Source organism: Nannospalax galili, unplaced genomic scaffold, assembly GCF_000622305.1.
Source record: "Nannospalax galili isolate Female #2095 unplaced genomic scaffold, S.galili_v1.0 scaffold976, whole genome shotgun sequence".
NCBI lineage: Eukaryota > Metazoa > Chordata > Mammalia > Rodentia > Spalacidae > Nannospalax > Nannospalax galili.
In genome coordinates this window covers 1780876-1799914 of record NW_008339381.1, presented here as the reverse complement: position 1 = coordinate 1799914, position 19039 = coordinate 1780876, and the positions used below count along the sequence as shown (strand labels likewise).

At 41.1% G+C, this 19039-nt stretch overlaps 1 protein-coding gene across 1 annotated transcript in view; it reads left to right on the top strand.

Annotated features, from left to right (window-relative positions):
- Cubn (cubilin) overlaps positions 1-19039 on the top strand; it is a 291759-nt gene that overhangs the window by 146347 nt on the left and 126373 nt on the right. The window contains exons 39-43 of the mRNA XM_008833899.3: positions 5460-5619; positions 6783-6896; positions 9070-9180; positions 10415-10543; positions 11398-11530. Of these exons, the coding sequence (XP_008832121.1) occupies positions 5460-5619; positions 6783-6896; positions 9070-9180; positions 10415-10543; positions 11398-11530 (647 nt within the window). The remainder of the gene's footprint in view (positions 1-5459; positions 5620-6782; positions 6897-9069; positions 9181-10414; positions 10544-11397; positions 11531-19039) is intronic.

The following is a 19039-nucleotide window of genomic DNA, read 5'->3' as shown; positions in this document are numbered from 1 at the left end:
GTAAGTATAAGGAGTAGCACAGCAGTTAGGTGCCGTACTAGATGCCTTGTTCTCAGGAAGCCTTTGTTTATCCGTTCTTCAATTCTCATTTTATACCTTTTTATTTCAGCTCTTTATCTCTGTGTAACAAATTACCCCCATACACAATGGCTTACAAAAGCTGTCATTAGAGTTTCCATGGGTCAAAAATCTACAAGTGGCTTACCCAGATCTTTCAGAGCCCAATCATGTGGTGTTGGAGAGATTCAGTTCCTTATAGACACTATTGACCAATGGCCTCCTTTGACTCTGCCATGGAGGCCTATCCCATAGCATCACAATGTGAAGCTTGCTTCATCAGAGCAACAAAGAGGGCAAGCAAAGAGGTGCTAGCAAGATGGACGTTACCATCTTTTATAGTTTAACAATAGAAGTGATTTACAATTATCACTTTCACAATATTCTGTACATTTATAGCAAGTCAATAGCTCTGTCTCATACTCACTGGGAGATTACACAGGGCACAGGAGTTGTGAGTCACTGGGAACCATGTCAGAAGTTATCTACCTCCTTCTCCTCCAGCCCCATCTCTTGCTGGATAACTTTCATCAATTGTATCTTCCACGTGGGGTCCTCTCCCTTCCATGTTGCTGAACGGTCTCCTGGAATTCTTTTTCCCTGCCTCATTTCCCCCAGCAATTTAGCTCCCCAATCTCACTTGAAAGATTTATTTACTTCAATTTTATATATATATCAGCATGTATGCCTGCATGTATGTATGTGCACCACATGTATACCTGAAATTGCAGAGGCCAGAAGAGGTTGTCAGTTCCCCCAGAATTGGAGTTATAAGCACACCCCATAAGGGTGCTGGGAAACAAACCTGGGTCCCCTGCTAGAACGGCAAGCACTGTCTTTCCTGCTCCCCTCTCACTTTAAAAGCAGAGGCTAAGATCTATCTATTACGAACTTATATGTGCCAGGAGCTCTCCCAATTTATCTTTTTACTCTCTGTGATATAGACTAGTCTCAATTCCATTTTACAGAGTAGAAGGCTGAGCGGTGATGAGGAGCCACAAAAAGGGAGAAACTTGTGCCCCAAATCATGAAGCAGCACGTCCCTCATTCTGCTCCTGCCCAAAGCTTATAAAGGCGATTTGCTGAGATTATCTTCCCCTCCAAAATAAATGAAGCTACCAACTTTTCAACAATATGTAAAACTAATATTTATGTTGCCAGTTTCTGTGTGGGAAAGCAAAGGATTCTCGTTCATGACTCCTTTATTTTCTCAAATTACCATTCTGGAGGACTCTGAACACAAAACACCCCAGAACTGTAAATGTCATCAGGAGAGGTGCTTAATCTCTCACTTGAATGGTTTTCTTCCCACGCCAATTGATGTATGATAAGGGGGACCTTGGTGATAGCTGGCATTTACCCCATCCTCTCAAGATATTAAAACATCAAATATAGACATTCATAAGCCTTTGGCTTAGTTGTAGCTTACGGCTAGAGCTCAGGGCATGAAGAGATCTGATATCATGGTGACATGCCATGTGTTCAGGATGCTGTGGGTCTTGGGATGATCTCAAAGCCCTTGGCCGACCTGCTGCCTTCATCTTCCCGCATAGTGCCACTGAAGCCTCTGGGGAGGGACCGAGTGCCTGGGGATGGCTGTGCCCTGGGATTGTACCCGGGCGGTTGCATTCCCTCCTGGACTTCCACAGAAAAGCTGGTCTGATAGCAGCCAGGGTGACCTCTTTCCCTATGAATGGCTTCTTACCACTGCACTGACTATGCTCTGCTGTAATCCACCGACAAGGGAAAGGGCAAATGTTTTTAACTCGGAGTTTTTCTCAGCCCAGCACTGTGTTCCTAGAAGCCATAAGCTGTCATGTAAGTCATTATAAATCCAACACGTATTGTCTGTTATGTGCCAGGTTCTATATCTTTTCTCTCAGTTTCCTATTTTTGTAAAATAAAGTTACATTTCAGCTTATTAAATGTATATGCTAGAATCTTGACAATTTTACAAAACTCTGAATGCTTTTGAAAGGGACCAACTGCCCTGTAGAAATGATTACCACTTAGCCAGACCTGCCCTGGTTGGAACCCCCAAAGATGGTGGCTACTTTTTCTTTTGTGGATTCAGTTTCAAAATCTATTACATTAGTGTCATGAAATGAGTAAGTTGAAAGTTCTGTCTTGTATGTATACTGCTCTGGTATTTACAACCTAAGTAACAGATCGAACAAAGTAAGTTTCCAGACCTAGTCTTGACAGTAGATTTAAGAATTATACAGGTTATATGAATATATTGGACATGTCCCCAGTGGTAATACAGTTTGCTAGCTCTGCACTGGGAGCTAAGTAGAAGTAAGGGACTGTAGAATTTTTTAAATATTAAAAAAATATTTTTTATTTTTCTTTTATTATGTGTATGAGTGTATTGCCTATATGTGTGTGAGTGCACCCGTGTCATGCAATGCCTGTGGAGGTCAGAGAAGGCATTGGATCTCTTGGAACTGGAGTTATGGGCAGTTGTTAGCCACAATGTGGGTGCGGGGAATCTAACCTTTGTAAGAGCAGTTAGTGTTCTTAACTGCTGAGCCATCTCACCAGCCCCGACTGTAGAATTTTAAATAAGTAGGACAAGGTTTCTTGTATTTTTTTTCCTCACGGTATTTCCTTGTAACATTGCAAATTAAAACTTTGAATGTGAGAACTGACTTAATATTGCAATGTTAAAAGCACTATCAAATAAGAGAATTTATATTTCAAATGCAGTTTTAAAAGTACTGCTTCATTGAGAGTCTGAGGTTTAGAACTTTCACAAAATGATAATTAAATGTACATAAATTATATTTATTTATTTATTGTTTTGTCATGTAGCCTAGAGTAGGCTTGAATTTATGACCTCCTGCCTCTGCCTTCCGAATTCTGTGATTACAAACACATGACAATAAGTCAACTCTGACAAGCATTTTATTATTATTTTATTTTATGTGTGTGCGTGTATTGCTTGTATGTATGTGAGTGTACCCGTGTTGTGCAATGCCGTGGAGATCAGAGGAGGGCGTCGGATTCCCCTGGAACTGGAGTTAAGGACGGTTTGTAGCCTCCACTCCGTGTGGGTGATGGGAATCGAACCTGGGTCCTCTGTAAGAGCAGTCAGTGCTCTTAACCGCTGAGCCATCTCTCCAGCCCCTGACAAGCATTAAAAAAAAAGAACTGACATGGTATAGGATTTGGTGAGTCAAGACTGGTGCTCACTACCTATGATCTTGGATAAGTTACTAGCTTATGTTGGGAAATGTAGTAGTTTGTTTTTAAAAGTCACATATTGTTATAGACTAAGTTGGGGTATTTGTGGTGGTGCTTATAACATTACAACGCCTGCTTTCGGCTTGCCATTGGTATATAACTTCAATTCAAGGACACTTGTGCCTGTGTAGTAGTGCCCCAGTCTGATGAGTTTCAACACAGGTCCCATGTTTCAGGGACCTCAGTGGAAAGGATTCGGAAACTTGCAAACCTATATGGGTTCCTTTAAGAGAACCCCCAAGTTCTCTGGGGCCTATTCTCCTTGCTATTTCAAACAACTTTCTGAAGTTTCTAGTCTTGACTTTCTAATTTACCTTTTTTACCGCATTTCCTCTTTCCCCTCATTAGCACGGCTGTTACACAGCACAAACAAGGCCTAGACAAAAGGGTCCCTTAACTCTGAACTCAGGGAGAAATGAACCATCAGACAAAGTGCCTGATGGCTAGCTTTAGGTGGCAACTTGACAATTATTCTTTGCAGAGAAAAAAATGACTAGTTAAACTGATCACAACTAGAAACTGTGTTCTGAATTACTTAGGAGAATATAACTTAATTTTCAGTTGATATTGAATAAAAATCAGTTTTTAAGCTTTGTTTATTGGATATTCAGGATTAAAATATGAACAGTGACTAAGGGAAAAGAAGGAAAGAGCTAGCTGAGAGCCGCACTTATTTATTGGTTGCTCAAGAAGCCAAGTCCCCTCCGCAGAGAATTAAAACCCTGTTGCCACTTGATTCGCGGCGCTTATAGATATCAGACTCAGAACAACTCCCAATCATGCTTATGTGATAGAACTGATTATAATTTTTTATTTTTTAATTATTTTTTTGGCTTGTAGCTGCAGTTGTTCTGGAACTCACTATGTAGACCAGACTGGCCTTGATTTCACAGAGATCCACCTGCCTCTGCCTCCCAAGCGCTGGGATTAAAGGTGTATGCCACCATGCCCACCTTCACTAGATTTTTAGTCACTTGTGAATGCCTTCCTTATTTTAGATCCCCGAATATTCTATTTTTGCCTCAAGATTTTCTTTGAAAACATAGATGGCAGAGGCAGGCGGATCTCATTGAGTTCAAGGCCAGCCTTGTCTACATAGTGAGTTCCAGGACAGCTGGGGCTACAGGGAGACCCTGTCTCAAAAAGCCCCTCCTGAAAAAAAACATAGATGGCAATTGGCTTTGAATTAAATCACCACAATTTAATGTCATGCACTCACTCTCACTCTCACAGGGCATTTACCCTGCTCATTCTGGACCCTGAAGTCTGATGTCTGGCTCAGTGTGACTTGTTCCATAAGGAATTGGGGAACTTATACATTATTTAGGATCTATATGAATTTGTTGTTGTCTTCTTAAAAATAGAAAAAAAGTGTTGGAAGGATCAAATGAGAGATGCCGAATCCAATTTCTGAAAGAGGCAGTGCTTAGGGGTAACAAGTATTGCCAGAGATTCGTTCATCCTTGGTTTGCAAATACAAGTTTTGAAAAATTCATGCTAGACACAGAGTCCCGCCCAGCTGACTAAGCTTCGGTTTTACAAAGTGTTACAGAAATCCTGGGACGTATATGATATAGACTTCGTCCCCACCGCCACAACAGGGTCAGAAGAGACCCTGCGTAGTCCTGGGCAGGCACTGGAGCCAGTGCACGCTTCGCTAATGACATCATTTCCCGCCCCAGGCTCACACCACCCACATTACTGGAAGAATCCTGCCATTTTTCTTCCTTTTCATTCATGATCCTCTGAGGAGCAGAAAGTTCTGGTAAAAAGTTTCTAACAAAAAACATTGTTACTCATTGTTTCTCAGCTGTTTAGTCTTAGATTCATTCTTGCACCAAACATTTTCAGTATATGTTGTGGGTGTGTACTGAAGGTGATGGGGGAAAGAACGGCTGTGTGAGGTCAGTACTTATGGATGAAATACTGGCTTTAGCAGAAAAGACTAACACTGAAAATTTGTTGTGTCTATAGAAGTGACCAAATACTCAGATATGCCCGTGGGCTCTGTGGCAAGACAAGAACCAGAGCCAGTTGGACTAGAGCCAGCAAGCACGCAGCGTTCTGCCGCCTCGATGATGCACAGTCATCCTCAGAACGTGGCCTTCTAGATCAAACCTGCAGTCCTGAGACTTTTCTGTCTTCTTTCTCTGTAGATATACGATGGGTCAAGCTACACAACCACCCGCGTCGCAGATGTGTGTGGAAGGCAGCGACCTCCTAACTCCATCACCTCGTCAGGAAATAGCCTCTTTGTGAAATTCCAGGCTGGCTCCTCCAGACAGAGCAGGGGCTTCCGAGCTGAATTCAGGCAAGGCAAGTTCTCTGCGGGGCTCTTGAGCCCTTCTTGGTGCTGGAATGACACCGGACCTCAGACACTGATCACAGCTCCCAACTTAACATGCAACCCGTTTATTTAATTAAGAGGGAATTATGACTTACCGGTATTCTAACTGTTTATACTTGGACCTTCATTTACCTTACATGATGGTGACATCTTAGGATCTGTATACCTCTTAAGCAATGTATTCTCAATGATTTTAGAATAATGCTTAATTATCTAATACCAGAGATGTATAAATTTTAGCCAAATTCATTTATCTAGCACCTATCAGAGGAGGTACACGACTGTAAAGTTACAAGTGTTTGTAATGTGGGGTCAGAATCTGACCCCAGGGAGTGGATTTTCTTATTGCTGAATCCTGTTGTTTTCCATTGTTTTTGTTCTTAAGTCACTCCAGTCAGATATATACATAAAACTTGTCTTGTGATATATATGATACATCACTGCCAGTACTTTCAAAGAAAAAACAGTTAATACTTTTTTAAACATCTTAATATTCCCTTATAGTTTGAGCCCTACACTAATCATGCCACTGAAGGGTCCCATGTCTGTCCTTTCTCAATGTAGCTTGGAAGATGAAGGCCAAGCCCCTCCTGTTAATACAGTCCTAGACCCAGCCTTTACCTCTTGCTGGTACCCTGTGTCTTTGCTCAGGTTGCCCACCCCCCTTCAGTAACACTCTTATCCCTCCAAGCATTGGCTCAGTCCTCCTCCTTCAGAGACTATGGACTCAACAGCAGCAATACATTCTCCTGCTCCTCAGCTCACACAAAGCCAAGTGCAGTCATCGTTATACACTATTTTCTAGAAAACAAGAGGCCATTTATAAACAAAGTATCCTCATAATTCATGAGTGAACAGAGTAAATGAATCAAGACCATGGTATTGTTTGAATGATGCAGATAATTCATAGCCATTTAATCTGCTGTTCTATGCCACTTCCCTACTTCCTGTAATTGAAAAATATTATTATAAATGTAATGTGTTTTCCCATTTTCTGATGGTTTATGTGCAGCTCCTTAGCTGCATTGTGGAAATAAGGAGAAATTATTTGCATCTTCATCCATCTAATGATTGTTTTGTATAGTTGGTAAAAATCAAAAACAAGTGACCCTTGTGTGTTCGTGCTCCCCAGTGTGTGGAGGCTACATCCTCACTGACTCTTCGGGTAGTATTTCCTCTCCACTGTTCCCGAAGGCATATCCGTCCTACCAGAACTGCAGCTGGATAATTCAAGCTCAACCTCCATGTAAGTAGACAACATAAAAAGCAGGAGGCTCCAGGGCAAGCCTGAGGGAAGGCACTGGCTAAGTAGTACACTTATCTTTGTGGCAACAGCAGATGCCTGTGCTGTCCTTTCAGAAGTCCCAGTTCCTTGTGTGCACAAAAACACGCATCTTCTCATCCGATGGGAGGCACATTTTTAACTGGTTCATATTAATTTAAAAGAATTTTAAAGGTTGGATATAACAAAGAGTCCCAGTTCCTTGTGTGCACAAAAACACGCATCTTCTCATCCGATGGGAAGCACATTTTTAACTGGTTCATATTAATTTAAAAGAATTTTAAAGGTCGGATATAACAAAACTAGCACTCTGAAGGTTAGGAGAGGAAGACTGTGACTTGGAGAGTTACCTGGGCTCAACAGTAAGTTCAAGGACAATCCTAGTAACATAAGGAGACCTTGTCTTTAGAAAAACACTAAGGGCTAAGGAGCTGAGCATATAGCTTAGTGGGCAGAGTGCAAAGTCCCAGGCTTGAACCCAACACCACATAAACCAAGAGTGGTGGCCTGTGCCTCTAGTTCCAACACAGGTTGAGGTAGGAGAAGCAGGAGCTCATGATCATCCTCTGCTCAAGTCCAGTTGGAGGCCAGCCTGGGAGAGAGGAGACCCTGCTCCCTGAATATATAAGCGAACCAAAACAAACAAACAAGGGGATGTGGTTCCTAGATCACTTGCCTAACCTGCACAAAATCCTGGGTTGGATCCCCAGCACTGTTAAATAATATTCTTCTGTTACTTTGTTGTGTGGGCGGGCATGTGAGATTGGGCCTAAGCAGAAGTAACCAATCTATAAACAGCTCTTTGTGTGTGTTCCTTGAGTATGGTAGATACTCAAGATGGTTGATGAATGAATAAGTAAATGTCAGGAGTATACGCTGCAGAATTACTTTTCAGTTGGAGGACAAGCTACTGGTCTTCAGTCAAATAGGAAACTAACTAGAAATCTTAGTCTCTCCTGCCATGTGTATATTTTTAAAAAAAAGAAAAAAAAATCCCAGCATAGCTGGGAGAAACATTCAATAAGTGCTTACTTTATTTTCTTCTTTGGAATCCTAGAATTCTATTTTCTGATATGGTAATAGTTTTTCCACATTTTATAGGCAGCGAGAATGAGATGACCCTTACAGACATTGCAAAATGGCTCCAAAGAGGGTAATCTGGCCCTATTATGAATTCTGTTTCATGTGAATCCTGCCGTCCTCTAAGGCTTACTGGAAGAATTTATGATTTCAGATACAATGTAGGAAAGTCATTAAGTTCTCTCCTCAGCTCTTTAATGGCCTGTGTGAAAACAGATTAGTCACTCAAGCTAAGCAGGCCCCCGTACAAAATAATTTACAAAGGTGTTTGGCTTAATATTAGCTAAAACTTTCCCAAACTGATAGTATTTTATGGCCATGCATGAGCTGTCTGGGTTGATTATGTAATCCTCAGCCCTTGCAGAGGGAGAGGGTGGAGCCCTTAACTAAGCAGGGATAAAGAAGCCCCCTGCCTTGAGCCCAGCAGTTTTGTGCCTACGGATTATTTTCTAATGAGCTGTAAAAGCAATCAGATGGAAGCTCTCAGGGCTTCAAGGACAGCAACAGGAAAAGATCCCATTCTGAAGATTAGGGACTCTGGAAGAACAGCAAAGGGAAAATGTACCCGGGCACTTGCTGTTCTGCAAGTAATTCAAAGCTGTCTTGATAGATGACTCGGAACCTCTAGGGCAGCAGTTCTGGCTCCAGAATAAACCTGATGTGCTAGGATGTGTGTCTAGTGGAAGAAGAATGTCTTGTGAAGTGTCTGTTAAGAAGCAGAATCAGGGCCCAGTATAAAAAACCTGGTAAAGATTGAATCTTCCAACACTTCCCAGAGTCCCTGGGATGAACCTACTCAGGAGTCCTGTTATTTACCGTGACTGATGTTTCAGATTCCACAGGCATTTTCAAAAGCTTCAGTTCTGGTGCTCTTCAAAGGAGGCCCTTTAGCATGAAGTTGAGCCCCTCTCTCTAACTGCCCACCCCCACCCCTGTGCAAAGCTGCCAAATTCCTTACTTCCCTGCTGGAAACCACTCATCTGAATGTATTGGAGACAAAATTTCTCTGTCTGCTTGCCAGCCCTTTATTAACTAATCCCCCTCTGTTTTCTTGCAGTCAATCACATCACTCTCTCCTTCACCCAGTTTGTACTTGAAAACAGCATGGACTGCACACGTGACTTTTTAGAAATTTTGGATGGTAACGACTATGATGCACCTGTTCGAGGTACTAGGGACTCCCTCATTTATATCTGTGGTCTTGGCCTGTGTTATTTATATATCTATATATTAATTCATTGATATTCAAGGTTAGGGTGTTTCTAGTAAACATGAAGAGCCTCATAAGCCGCGTTAAGATTATTCAGAGGGAAGGAAACCGATAATGCAGGGTTCAAGAAACTCAGCTTGTTTATATTCCAAGATATAGATATTTTGTGTATTTAAAAAAAATTCTTCTGAATTACTATAGTCTGAAGTGGTCAGTGAGATGAAGTCCATTCTAGCCTTAGAGAGAATTCTTTTCAAAATTTTTGGTCCGTCTTAAAAATAGTTCTTCTAATTAGATCGAACATGTACTTTGTCTTCAGTAGAGGAAACATTTTTAAATTAATTAACTGATATAATTAAACATCCCAATGACATTGAAGTATGTACTATCTAGCTTCTAAAATGTTTTCAAGCAAAATAGTCTCAGATGCTTTAAGCTTCCCCCATGAGCTTTGTGTCAGGCAAGCATCTCACCTGGTCCTGGAAGCCATGCCGCCAGAGAAGACTGTTTTGCTTACTGCTTCATTCTTGTGCCCAGAACTGAGCCTGAGAGAATTGCCAGAAAACCACGCTGTGTTGCAGGCACCTCTTGTGCTGTCTTTTTGGACCAAGGACAAGGGCATGCTATTTAACAAACACTTCTTTCATACTGCCTTGTGTGGAGTACTATTCTAAGTACTTTATAAACAGTAACTTAGTCATTACGCCCTTATAGCACAGGTTAAATTATTTTCAATGTCTCTTCTTCACGGTGGGGAAAGTGAGTCACAGAGAGCCTAAGTAACTTTCCTCAGGCTATGTAGCTAGTAAATGGCAAGCCAGGCTCTGAGTCTATGTAACTTGATTCCATCGTCCACTCTGCTGTGCTACAAAACACTGAGACTAAGTTCTCCAGCGCTAACTGCTCAGTCCTTACTGGGTTGGAAATTGTAACGTGAGTCAGATTTGGAGCCTACTCACCCCAATTCACCTCCTGGCCCCCATTGCTCTTTATCATGTTTGTGAGTTATTCTGGCTGTAATTGCATCTGGAGTTTACTTTTCATGCTCAGGTATTTTCTCAGAGTCATCTGATTTGAGGTTCTCCTAGTGGGGATTCCTTATGTGTACTTAGGTCTCTTGTAGTCCCAGTAAAGATGTGTGTGGCAGGTGCCATGCCACTGCTCAAGACTTAATGCTGTCTTTACTCTTTAGGCCGATACTGTGGCTCCTCCCTACCCCACCCCATCACATCCTCAGGCAATGCCTTGACACTGAAGTTCATCACTGATTATGGAGCCAATTTTAATGGTTTTCATGCCATATATTCTGCAACAACTTCGGGTAAGAGGCTAATGATGACTGTGCTAGATAGCGAGCGCATGGTGGATATCTTGGTGGATATCTTTGGTTTGGTATTTGGAACCCTTTTACCTTCAAATTTGTCCTTGTGCCTATTTTACAATTAGATGCTATGTAAAGTCTAACCACACTGGGCTCTGGACGTGAGGAGAACTAACTGGATATCTGGCTATCTTTGAGCTAAACCTCATCGTCTTAGGGACTTGCTCTCCAGTGGGCTGCAGCACGTTTGCTGAGGTGGTTCATTACTACCAGAGTTAGATGGAAGCACTTACAGATGGACAGCCTCATGCCTGTTATCCCCTTCCTGGCTTGCTGCTGGTGCCCGGACAGGGGCTGCTCATAATGAATCACATGGACAGGAGAGGAAAGAGGTGCCATCTAACACTGGGGTGCTTGGCCAAAAGGGGGCTATTTGAATTGCCAGCTCCCTTGTTGCAACCAAAGTGTAAAAGGCTGCTCTGTGTGTTTCCTTCTGAGGGAGGAGCTGGAAATTTCTGTTCAGGCCAAGAAAAAGCGCGGTCTCTTCTCAGCCAGTGTTGAAGATCATCCTTCAGCACTCCAGATCAAGTGACTGGAGGGTTACAAACAAGTCCTTCGTTACCCAAGTTCCAGTTCACATGGAGGAAAGGCCCCTCTGGCCCACCACACTGTGGAGCTCTTAATTTTCTGTTTTCAGACTCTTTCTTCCTTTATAATATGTGATATGGATTGTTGTTAATGTGAGATGGAAACATCGCATGCCTCACAGCTGCGATGGCACTAACCTTCCTTTGTCTCATGGTTCTCGCCTCGAGTCTTTGCTCTGAAACTCCCTTGTTTCTCTTTCCTTCCAGCTTGTGGTGGAACCTTCCACATGGTTGACGGTACCTTCAACAGCCCTGGCTACCCAGACTATTACCCGGCTTATGTGGAATGTGTCTGGGACATTGTCAGTTCCCCTGGCAACCAGCTGCAGCTGTCCTTTATGTAAGTTCTTTTCTCTGTGTTTTGTTTCATGAATCTGCAGGAAGGAAGTGCTGTTACTAAGAGGGTTGGGAGACTAGCAGCATGTGTGTTCAAGCAACTGCTAGAGAAATCTTTTCCTAAATTTCCTCTGTTTTAGTCATAGTTTGAATTATAGATAATAAGAAGTCTCCCAAGAATGAGTTTAGGGTTCTGCCTTACCCTTACCAGAATGTATTCTTGATCTTTTGGTGAATAAATTTGTGGAACATTTATGTTCAGAGAAAAGTGATTCTATCTTTTCCTAGAATTAGGCACATTCAGGTCTCAAGAATCAGCAGCGTGGCTCCTCTCAGCTGGGACTGCCTGTCTCCACTAAGCCTTCTTTATCCACATGCTGCATCCCTGTTCCAATCCACCCTTCCTTTCCTATCAGAAACAGGGTCTTGGGAGGTGATTTGTTTGTTTTGTCTTAGCTGTTGATTTGCAAAATCCCTTTCATGCTTTTCATTGAACTGGAACGTTTTGAACATGGGCTATGGGTATGGAATGAATGTCATCACATTCCAGGTAGTGTTAGGTTAAGCTAATCAACAATAATATTTCCCAGAAGTAGATGTAAAAGTCACATGGTATGTGAAATAGGATGTGTTAATCAATCAGTAGAGAGGTTCTGCTGACATGCCACGCTGATAATGGGTACTTAAGAAATGGGCAGTGAAGATGTGTTGGCATTTAAATTACAGTTTTGAGTTAAACATCATGTGCCACGCTGTATTAGTATTATTGGTGTAAGGTTGGGATTGTTAATTCTTTGTTATTGTTGCTATTGTTTTTTAGTTCTCAGTGTGTAGTCCATAGTGGCCTCAAACTTGTGATCTTCCCGCCTCTCCTTCCCGTGACTGTAGCATCATAACGCCTGGCTGTTAGTTCTGTTTTAAAAAGAATATAAATGCCTCAATGTTGAGAGAAGAGAAATGTTTTGAGGATATGGGCCTGTGTGTTCAAAAAGCTAGATCTTCCTCCTAGCTGTGCCCATATGCACATCAAGAACTAATTAAAAAATGAGACAACAGTCCTATTGATGGAGGAAGTTCAAACATTTCAAGTTGCCTTCTTTAATTCGTCAGTCAGAATATGTCTCGTCAGAGTACAAGTGGCATTGTGCCACAAAGACACTGTCTGTGTACCCGAGAGGCAATGCAAGTTCAACAGCCACATGGGAAGAGGGTTCGGGGCTGTCTTTGTCTTCTCTAAAATCATGACGTTTCTTATTGTAACAAATCTATGCCTAATCATCTCTCCATGATGGTGATGTGTGTTTCTCCTTCTATTCAACAATTTCCTATCAACACCGGAAGCTCATAGAGGCACATGCTCTTCTGCCGGATGTTTTATTCACAAGGATGAGCACAAACCATTACCGTTGTCTCGGTGGTGAAGTCCAAGGTCATTCACTAGACCTCAGAGTTCACCAAGTGTGCTAGTTTCTGTAAGGTTCATGAAAAGACAGGACCATAAGAGACCATTCTGAGGCAAAAACCAGAAGAAATTTATTGGGATGTAGGAGCTGCTGGACTGCTTCCACGGGAGAAAGGGAGCAGCAGTTTCTCGTCACAGCAGGCTGGGTTTTATAGGATTTTTCTTTTGTGGATGGGGGGAGGTGAGACTGTAGCAGGAGGGTGAGTCGGTAGCAGGTGCCTTGTAGGAGCCATTTCAGTTGGAGGTTTTCCAGTTTTTCGGTTGGCTGAGATGGAAAATTGCTGTTATGATCAGGGTGCGCTATTAAAACAAAGGTCAGTTGGTTACTGAGAAACTAGGATGGTTTAGTTTGTTTCCCAGAATGCTGCCCACCAGGTTGTGATTGCCATGTTGCTGTCAGTAGTGACTCCATCTTGGGACTCAATTCAGCCTACTGGTCTCTTCTTCCATCTCTACCCATCCACATTATTTGCCCCTTTGATGTGCTACCAGGAACTAGGTGACACACTGGGAAAGATTTAAGGCTCTTGGTTCTTGACAAATTATTGATATGTCAATTTCAAGAAGCTCTTGAGTGGAAACCTCAATAGATTCAAGGGACAGTAATAAACTTGTAGGACTCATGTTAGTGTTAAGGAAGCCAAATTCAAAATGCATAGCACACTTTGTTCAGAGAAGGTTACTTCTCTCAGCCTCTGCTATTTCTGAAAAATCTAGGAACAAGTCCAGATGGCCCACACCTAGAGGATGGCCCTTAGAAACACACCAAGTTTCATCTACTTTACTGGCTAAAGGATATTAAATTCTAATGACTAAACAGAAAAATTGAAGTGACTCGGTTATTTCCTTCCTAGGCTATATGAAGTTACTCTTGACTATTTTGTATTGCTTACTTGCGTTTTGCTGTTAAAACGGGTTTGTAGGACACAAGCTGCTTTGGCATGTGTTGATGATCATAAGAAGGCTTCATGGCAAAGCCTGTGAGTTATTTCTGCCCTCATCTAAACTATATCCAGATGGGTACTTAGAACTTCTCCCTGGGGTATGGGAGAAGCCTATGAACCACATCAAATCCTGAAACATAGGGTTTGGATTATGGATGCTGCAAGGGTAAAACTGAATAGGGAGAAAAGTTGGAGAAATCATGGTTGAATTTGCAATGAAAAGAAGAGGGTGGAAATAAAACCTAAAAAGGAGGTTTATTTTGTAAGACAAATGTTCAGATGATTTAACAGAAATTGTCCTTTATGGAGGCAAAGGACTTTTAGGAAGTAATTGGTCCTGGTTCAAGAACTGAATGAGATCATTGGAAACAGAAAGCATATTATTTTTGTTGCACATTGTATTTTTTTACTGACAGATTTTAGCCAAAGGGTAGATTTGCTTATAAAATGTACCAACCTAAAACAAAGACTTCTAAGAATAAAGCTTTAAAAAAAAAAGTTTAGTTTGACTTTTGTAAGTATTATCCTGCCACAATTCCTAATGAAAAGACTTTCCTGCTATTTAGCCCTGGAATATATAGTCTAGTATTTAGGAAAGACCTTCACTTTCTAGTCTCCTGGATAATTACTCAAAATTTTAATCTGCACAGGGATCACTTGAGTTTTGTTAAACTTTGCATTCTGATTCAGTTGCCTGGTGGCACTCGATTCTTTATTTCAAACGAGCTTTCAGGTGGTGCTGTGGCTGCCGCTGCACACCAGACCAGTAGGAAGGTCTCAGAGGTGCTCTCGTAGGATTCTCTGCCTAGGAAAATGATCTCCCTTTCTCTTTTCTCAGAAGCAGAAGCAAACAATTTTAACTTATTTCACAGCATTTTCAGTAATAAAATGGAGCCTGGATTAGAGGAACCAAGGTGTCAGCCATCCTAAAAGTACATCTGTATCAATTCCTTCAAAACATTATGTAGATATGAACTGTGTGTCATAAAGCATTGGATGCAAGCAAGGAAGGACAGGTTTTTAGTTTGCTTTGCTTGTTGTGGATACGTCTCAATTTTGTCTGCTTCTCAAGTAACTTGCTCCCCAAAGTGCATCTACAATACAGTCTAGACGGTCTAGATTTTGCTCTTTACCTTCTCTACCTTGGAGGGCTCATGAGAGCCATTGACTCACCATCTCCTGGCTGGAGACCTACCAATGCTATATCTGCTTTGAAAAACTTGGAACTGAACAGAGCAGTCAGTTTGCACTCGCGTCCTGAACTGCAAAGAATACTCAGTTATGTGCCTCATATGTTGATTCCGTAGTGGAGTGTGAGGTGGCCAGCGTCTCCATGCTGGCTGTTGCTAAGCATCCTAATCCACTAGTGGAGACACTGTGCTCTCCAAAGCTTATTTTTTCATTCTGGAAATACTTTTATAGGTTTCTTTCTTGACCATTTTTCTTTATAGTTGTACTGGGGTTTTCTCTTTGTTTCTTTTTCTGTCTTGTCTTTCTGCTTAGCAAAACTCCCTCTAAGAACGTAGGGAAAGAGAATAGTGTACATTTGCCTGCCTCTTTTCTTGTTTAATTTTTCCAGTTGTAAAACTTAATTTTGAGACCTTTACAGACTGCCTGAGACTGCCTCCCCAAATCATGCCATGCCCATCCCCCTACACAGGACCATATGGGGCCCCTCCCGCAGTAGAAGGGCTAGGCTTCTCTGCCCTTCAGTAGGGCCCCAGACCTTCGTAGACTGCCTGAGAGTGCCTTGATCCAGCCCCCATGTGGTGGTGAGCTTCTCAAATCATGCTGTGCACATCCCTCTACACTGGGACCACCTGCAGTCCATCCTACCACCCAAAGGCTTCTCTGCCCTTTAGTAGGGGCTTAGATCTTTGTAGACTGCCTGAGAATGCCTAAATTGGGCCTCCCCTAAGAAATTTCCTAAATTGTGCTGTGACTGCTAGCCAATAAGGGCCCATACCTTAGGAAGAAGCCGGAGAGTACCTGACTGACACCTTACTTGGGCTTCTGTGGAGCTCCTGAGTAGCTGGACTGAAGCCATCTGGTCTCTCCAATATAAACTCCAAAGAGAACCTGAAGCCTAGACCAGTCAACTTTACATACCCAATAAGAAAGGAACCAAGACACACCAACAATACAAACAGAAGCAGACTTCAACTCAACAAAGGAAGGCTTGAGTTTCATACTAGAATCACAAACAACAAAAGAAATCCACATTCAAAATCACAACAGAAGAAAAATAATAACATAGAAAACCAAAATAATATGTTCCCAACAAACACTACCAGTCCAATAGAAGAGGTCTATAAGGAGAACCCCCTAGAAATAACCCAGGCCACAGAATTTAAAAGAACAATCATAAGTATGATGAAAGAATTTAACAAATTTAAAGAGCACCCAAACAAACAAATCAAAGAACTAAAAGAAGATAGGGATAAACTTCTGACTAATTTCATAAAAGAGATAGAAACACTGAAGAAAACTCAACTGAAATGAAGAAGGAAGCGAAACACTCAATAAGTCAATTTGAAAACACAGGAGAAAGCCTCACCAATAGGATGAATGAAATGAAAAACAGAATATCAAGATCGTATGATAAAGTTGAACTGCTCAAGCAAAAATTATGAAAAAAATTAAAAACACTGGAATAGAATATGCAGGAAATGTGGGACACCATGAAAAGACCAAATTTATACATCATAGGCATAGAGGAAGGAGAAGCATATCAGGTTAATGACACTGACTAGATCTTAAACAGGATTGTTTAAGAAAATTTCCCAAAATTAAGGAAAGACATGCCCATAAAAATACAAGAAGCACATAGAACACCAAATAGACAGGACCAGAAAAGAAAATCCTCATGGCATATCGTAGTAAAAACACTAAACATACAGATCAAAGAGAGAATACTGAAAGCTGCAAAAGAAAAGGAAGTCACATATAAAGGAAAAACCCATCAGAATTACAGCTGACTTTTCAGTGCAAACTGTGAAAGACAGAAGAGCCTGGGCCGAAGTAGTCCCAGTTCTAAGATGCCAATCCAGAATACTTAATCCAGGAAAACAATCTAATACAGTGGAAGAGAAAAGAAAAGTCTTCCACATCACGAATAGGCCGAAAGAATCCATGTCCACAAAACCAGCCCTTCAGAGAGTACTTGAAGCAACACAGAGACTGGAAAAAAGGAACAGCTAAACCCCAGGGGCAAGAGGAAGAAGCTAAATGAAAGTAGAATTGAGGAAACACAAAATTAGATCAAGAATGCAACCAGAAAATAAAATGATGGCAACCAATATACAGCTTTCAATAATAACTTTAAATGTTAATGACCTGAACTCCCCAATGAAAAGACATTGATTGAATGGATTAAGTGGTTGAATGGATTAAGAAACAAAATCCATCCTTTTGTTGTCTGCAAGAAACCCATCTCACCTTTAAAGACAGACACTACCTTAAGGTGAAAGCATGGAAAAGAATATTCTAAGCAAATGGCACTAAGAAGCAAGCAGAGGTTGCAATTCTAATATCTGACAAATAAACTTCAAACTAAAACCAATCAGAAGAGATAAAGAGGGTCACTTCATTCTGATCAAAGGAGCAATTGACTAAGAAGATGTCACAATCATGAACATATATGCACCAAAACCTGGTGCACCCAATTTCATAAAAACACCACCACAGGACTTTAAGGCACAGATTAATCCCAACTCAGTAATAGTAGGGGTCTTCAAAACCACACTGTCTCCATTAGACAGGTCAACTGGACAAAGAATAAACAGAGACATCTGAATTAAACAATACCATACATCAAATTGATAGACATTTACTAAATATTCCACCCAAGCACCAAAGAATATACTTTCTATTCAGCGCCCCAAGGAACTTTCTCCAAAATCGAACACATACGGGGCACAAAATAAGCCTCAACAAATACAAAAAAACTGAAATAATTCCATGCATTCAATTAGACCACAATGCAATAAAGTTCAAAATCAACACTGGAAGAAGCCCTAGTCACTACACGAACTCATGGAGATTAAACAACACACTCCTAAATGATGAATGGGTCAAAGAAGAAATTAAGAAAGAAATAAAAGTATTCCTAAAACTAAATGAAAAGGATAATACAACAAAACAAAATGTCTGGAACACTTTAAAAGCAGTTCTAAGAGGGAAGTTTATAGCTCTAAATGCCTACATTAAAAAAGCCAAAAGACCACAAATAAAGGATTTAAGATTGCAACTGAAGACTCTGGAAAGGCAAGAACAAATTAAACCCAAACCCAGCAGATGAAACGAAACAAAAAAACAGCAGAAATTAATGAAATAGAAACATAAAAAACAATACAAAGAATCAATGAGTCTAAGAGCTGACTCTCTGAAAAGCTAAACAATATGGACAGACCCTTAGCCCAGTTAACCAAAAGAAAGTGCAAATCCCTATCAACAAAATCAGACATGAAAGGGGAAACATCACAGCAGACACCCAAAAGATCCAGACCATTATAAGGGAATACTTTAAAAACCTATACTCTATTAAATTCCAAAATCTAAAAGAAATGGATGAATTTCTAAATTCATGGAAACCACCAAAGTTAACCCAAGAAGAGATCAACAGCTTAAACAGACCCATAACACATACGGAAACTGAAACAGTAACCATTGGGACTACAAGTGCCCCCCCCCCACTTCACCAGGTTTAGAACTCTCTGCCCTACAGTAAAGGTCCAGGCCTCAGTAGACTTCCTGACTCTATTAAATTTGAAAACCTAAAAGAAATGGATGGATCTCTAAAATCATGTGACTCACCAAAGCTAAACCAAGAAGAGATCAACAGTTTAAAAAGAATCATAACATATAAGGAAATTGAAACAGTAATACAAAACCTCCTGACTGAAAAAGCCCAGGACCAGATGGATTTACAGCAAAATTCTACCAGACATTTAAAGAAGATGTACAACCAATACTACTTAAATTATTCAAAAAAAATGGAGGGAGAACTTCCAATTCCTTCTATGAAGAAACCATCGCTCTAATATCAAAGCCAGGTAAAGATACAACCAAAAAAGAAAACTATAGACCCATATCCTTAATGAACATA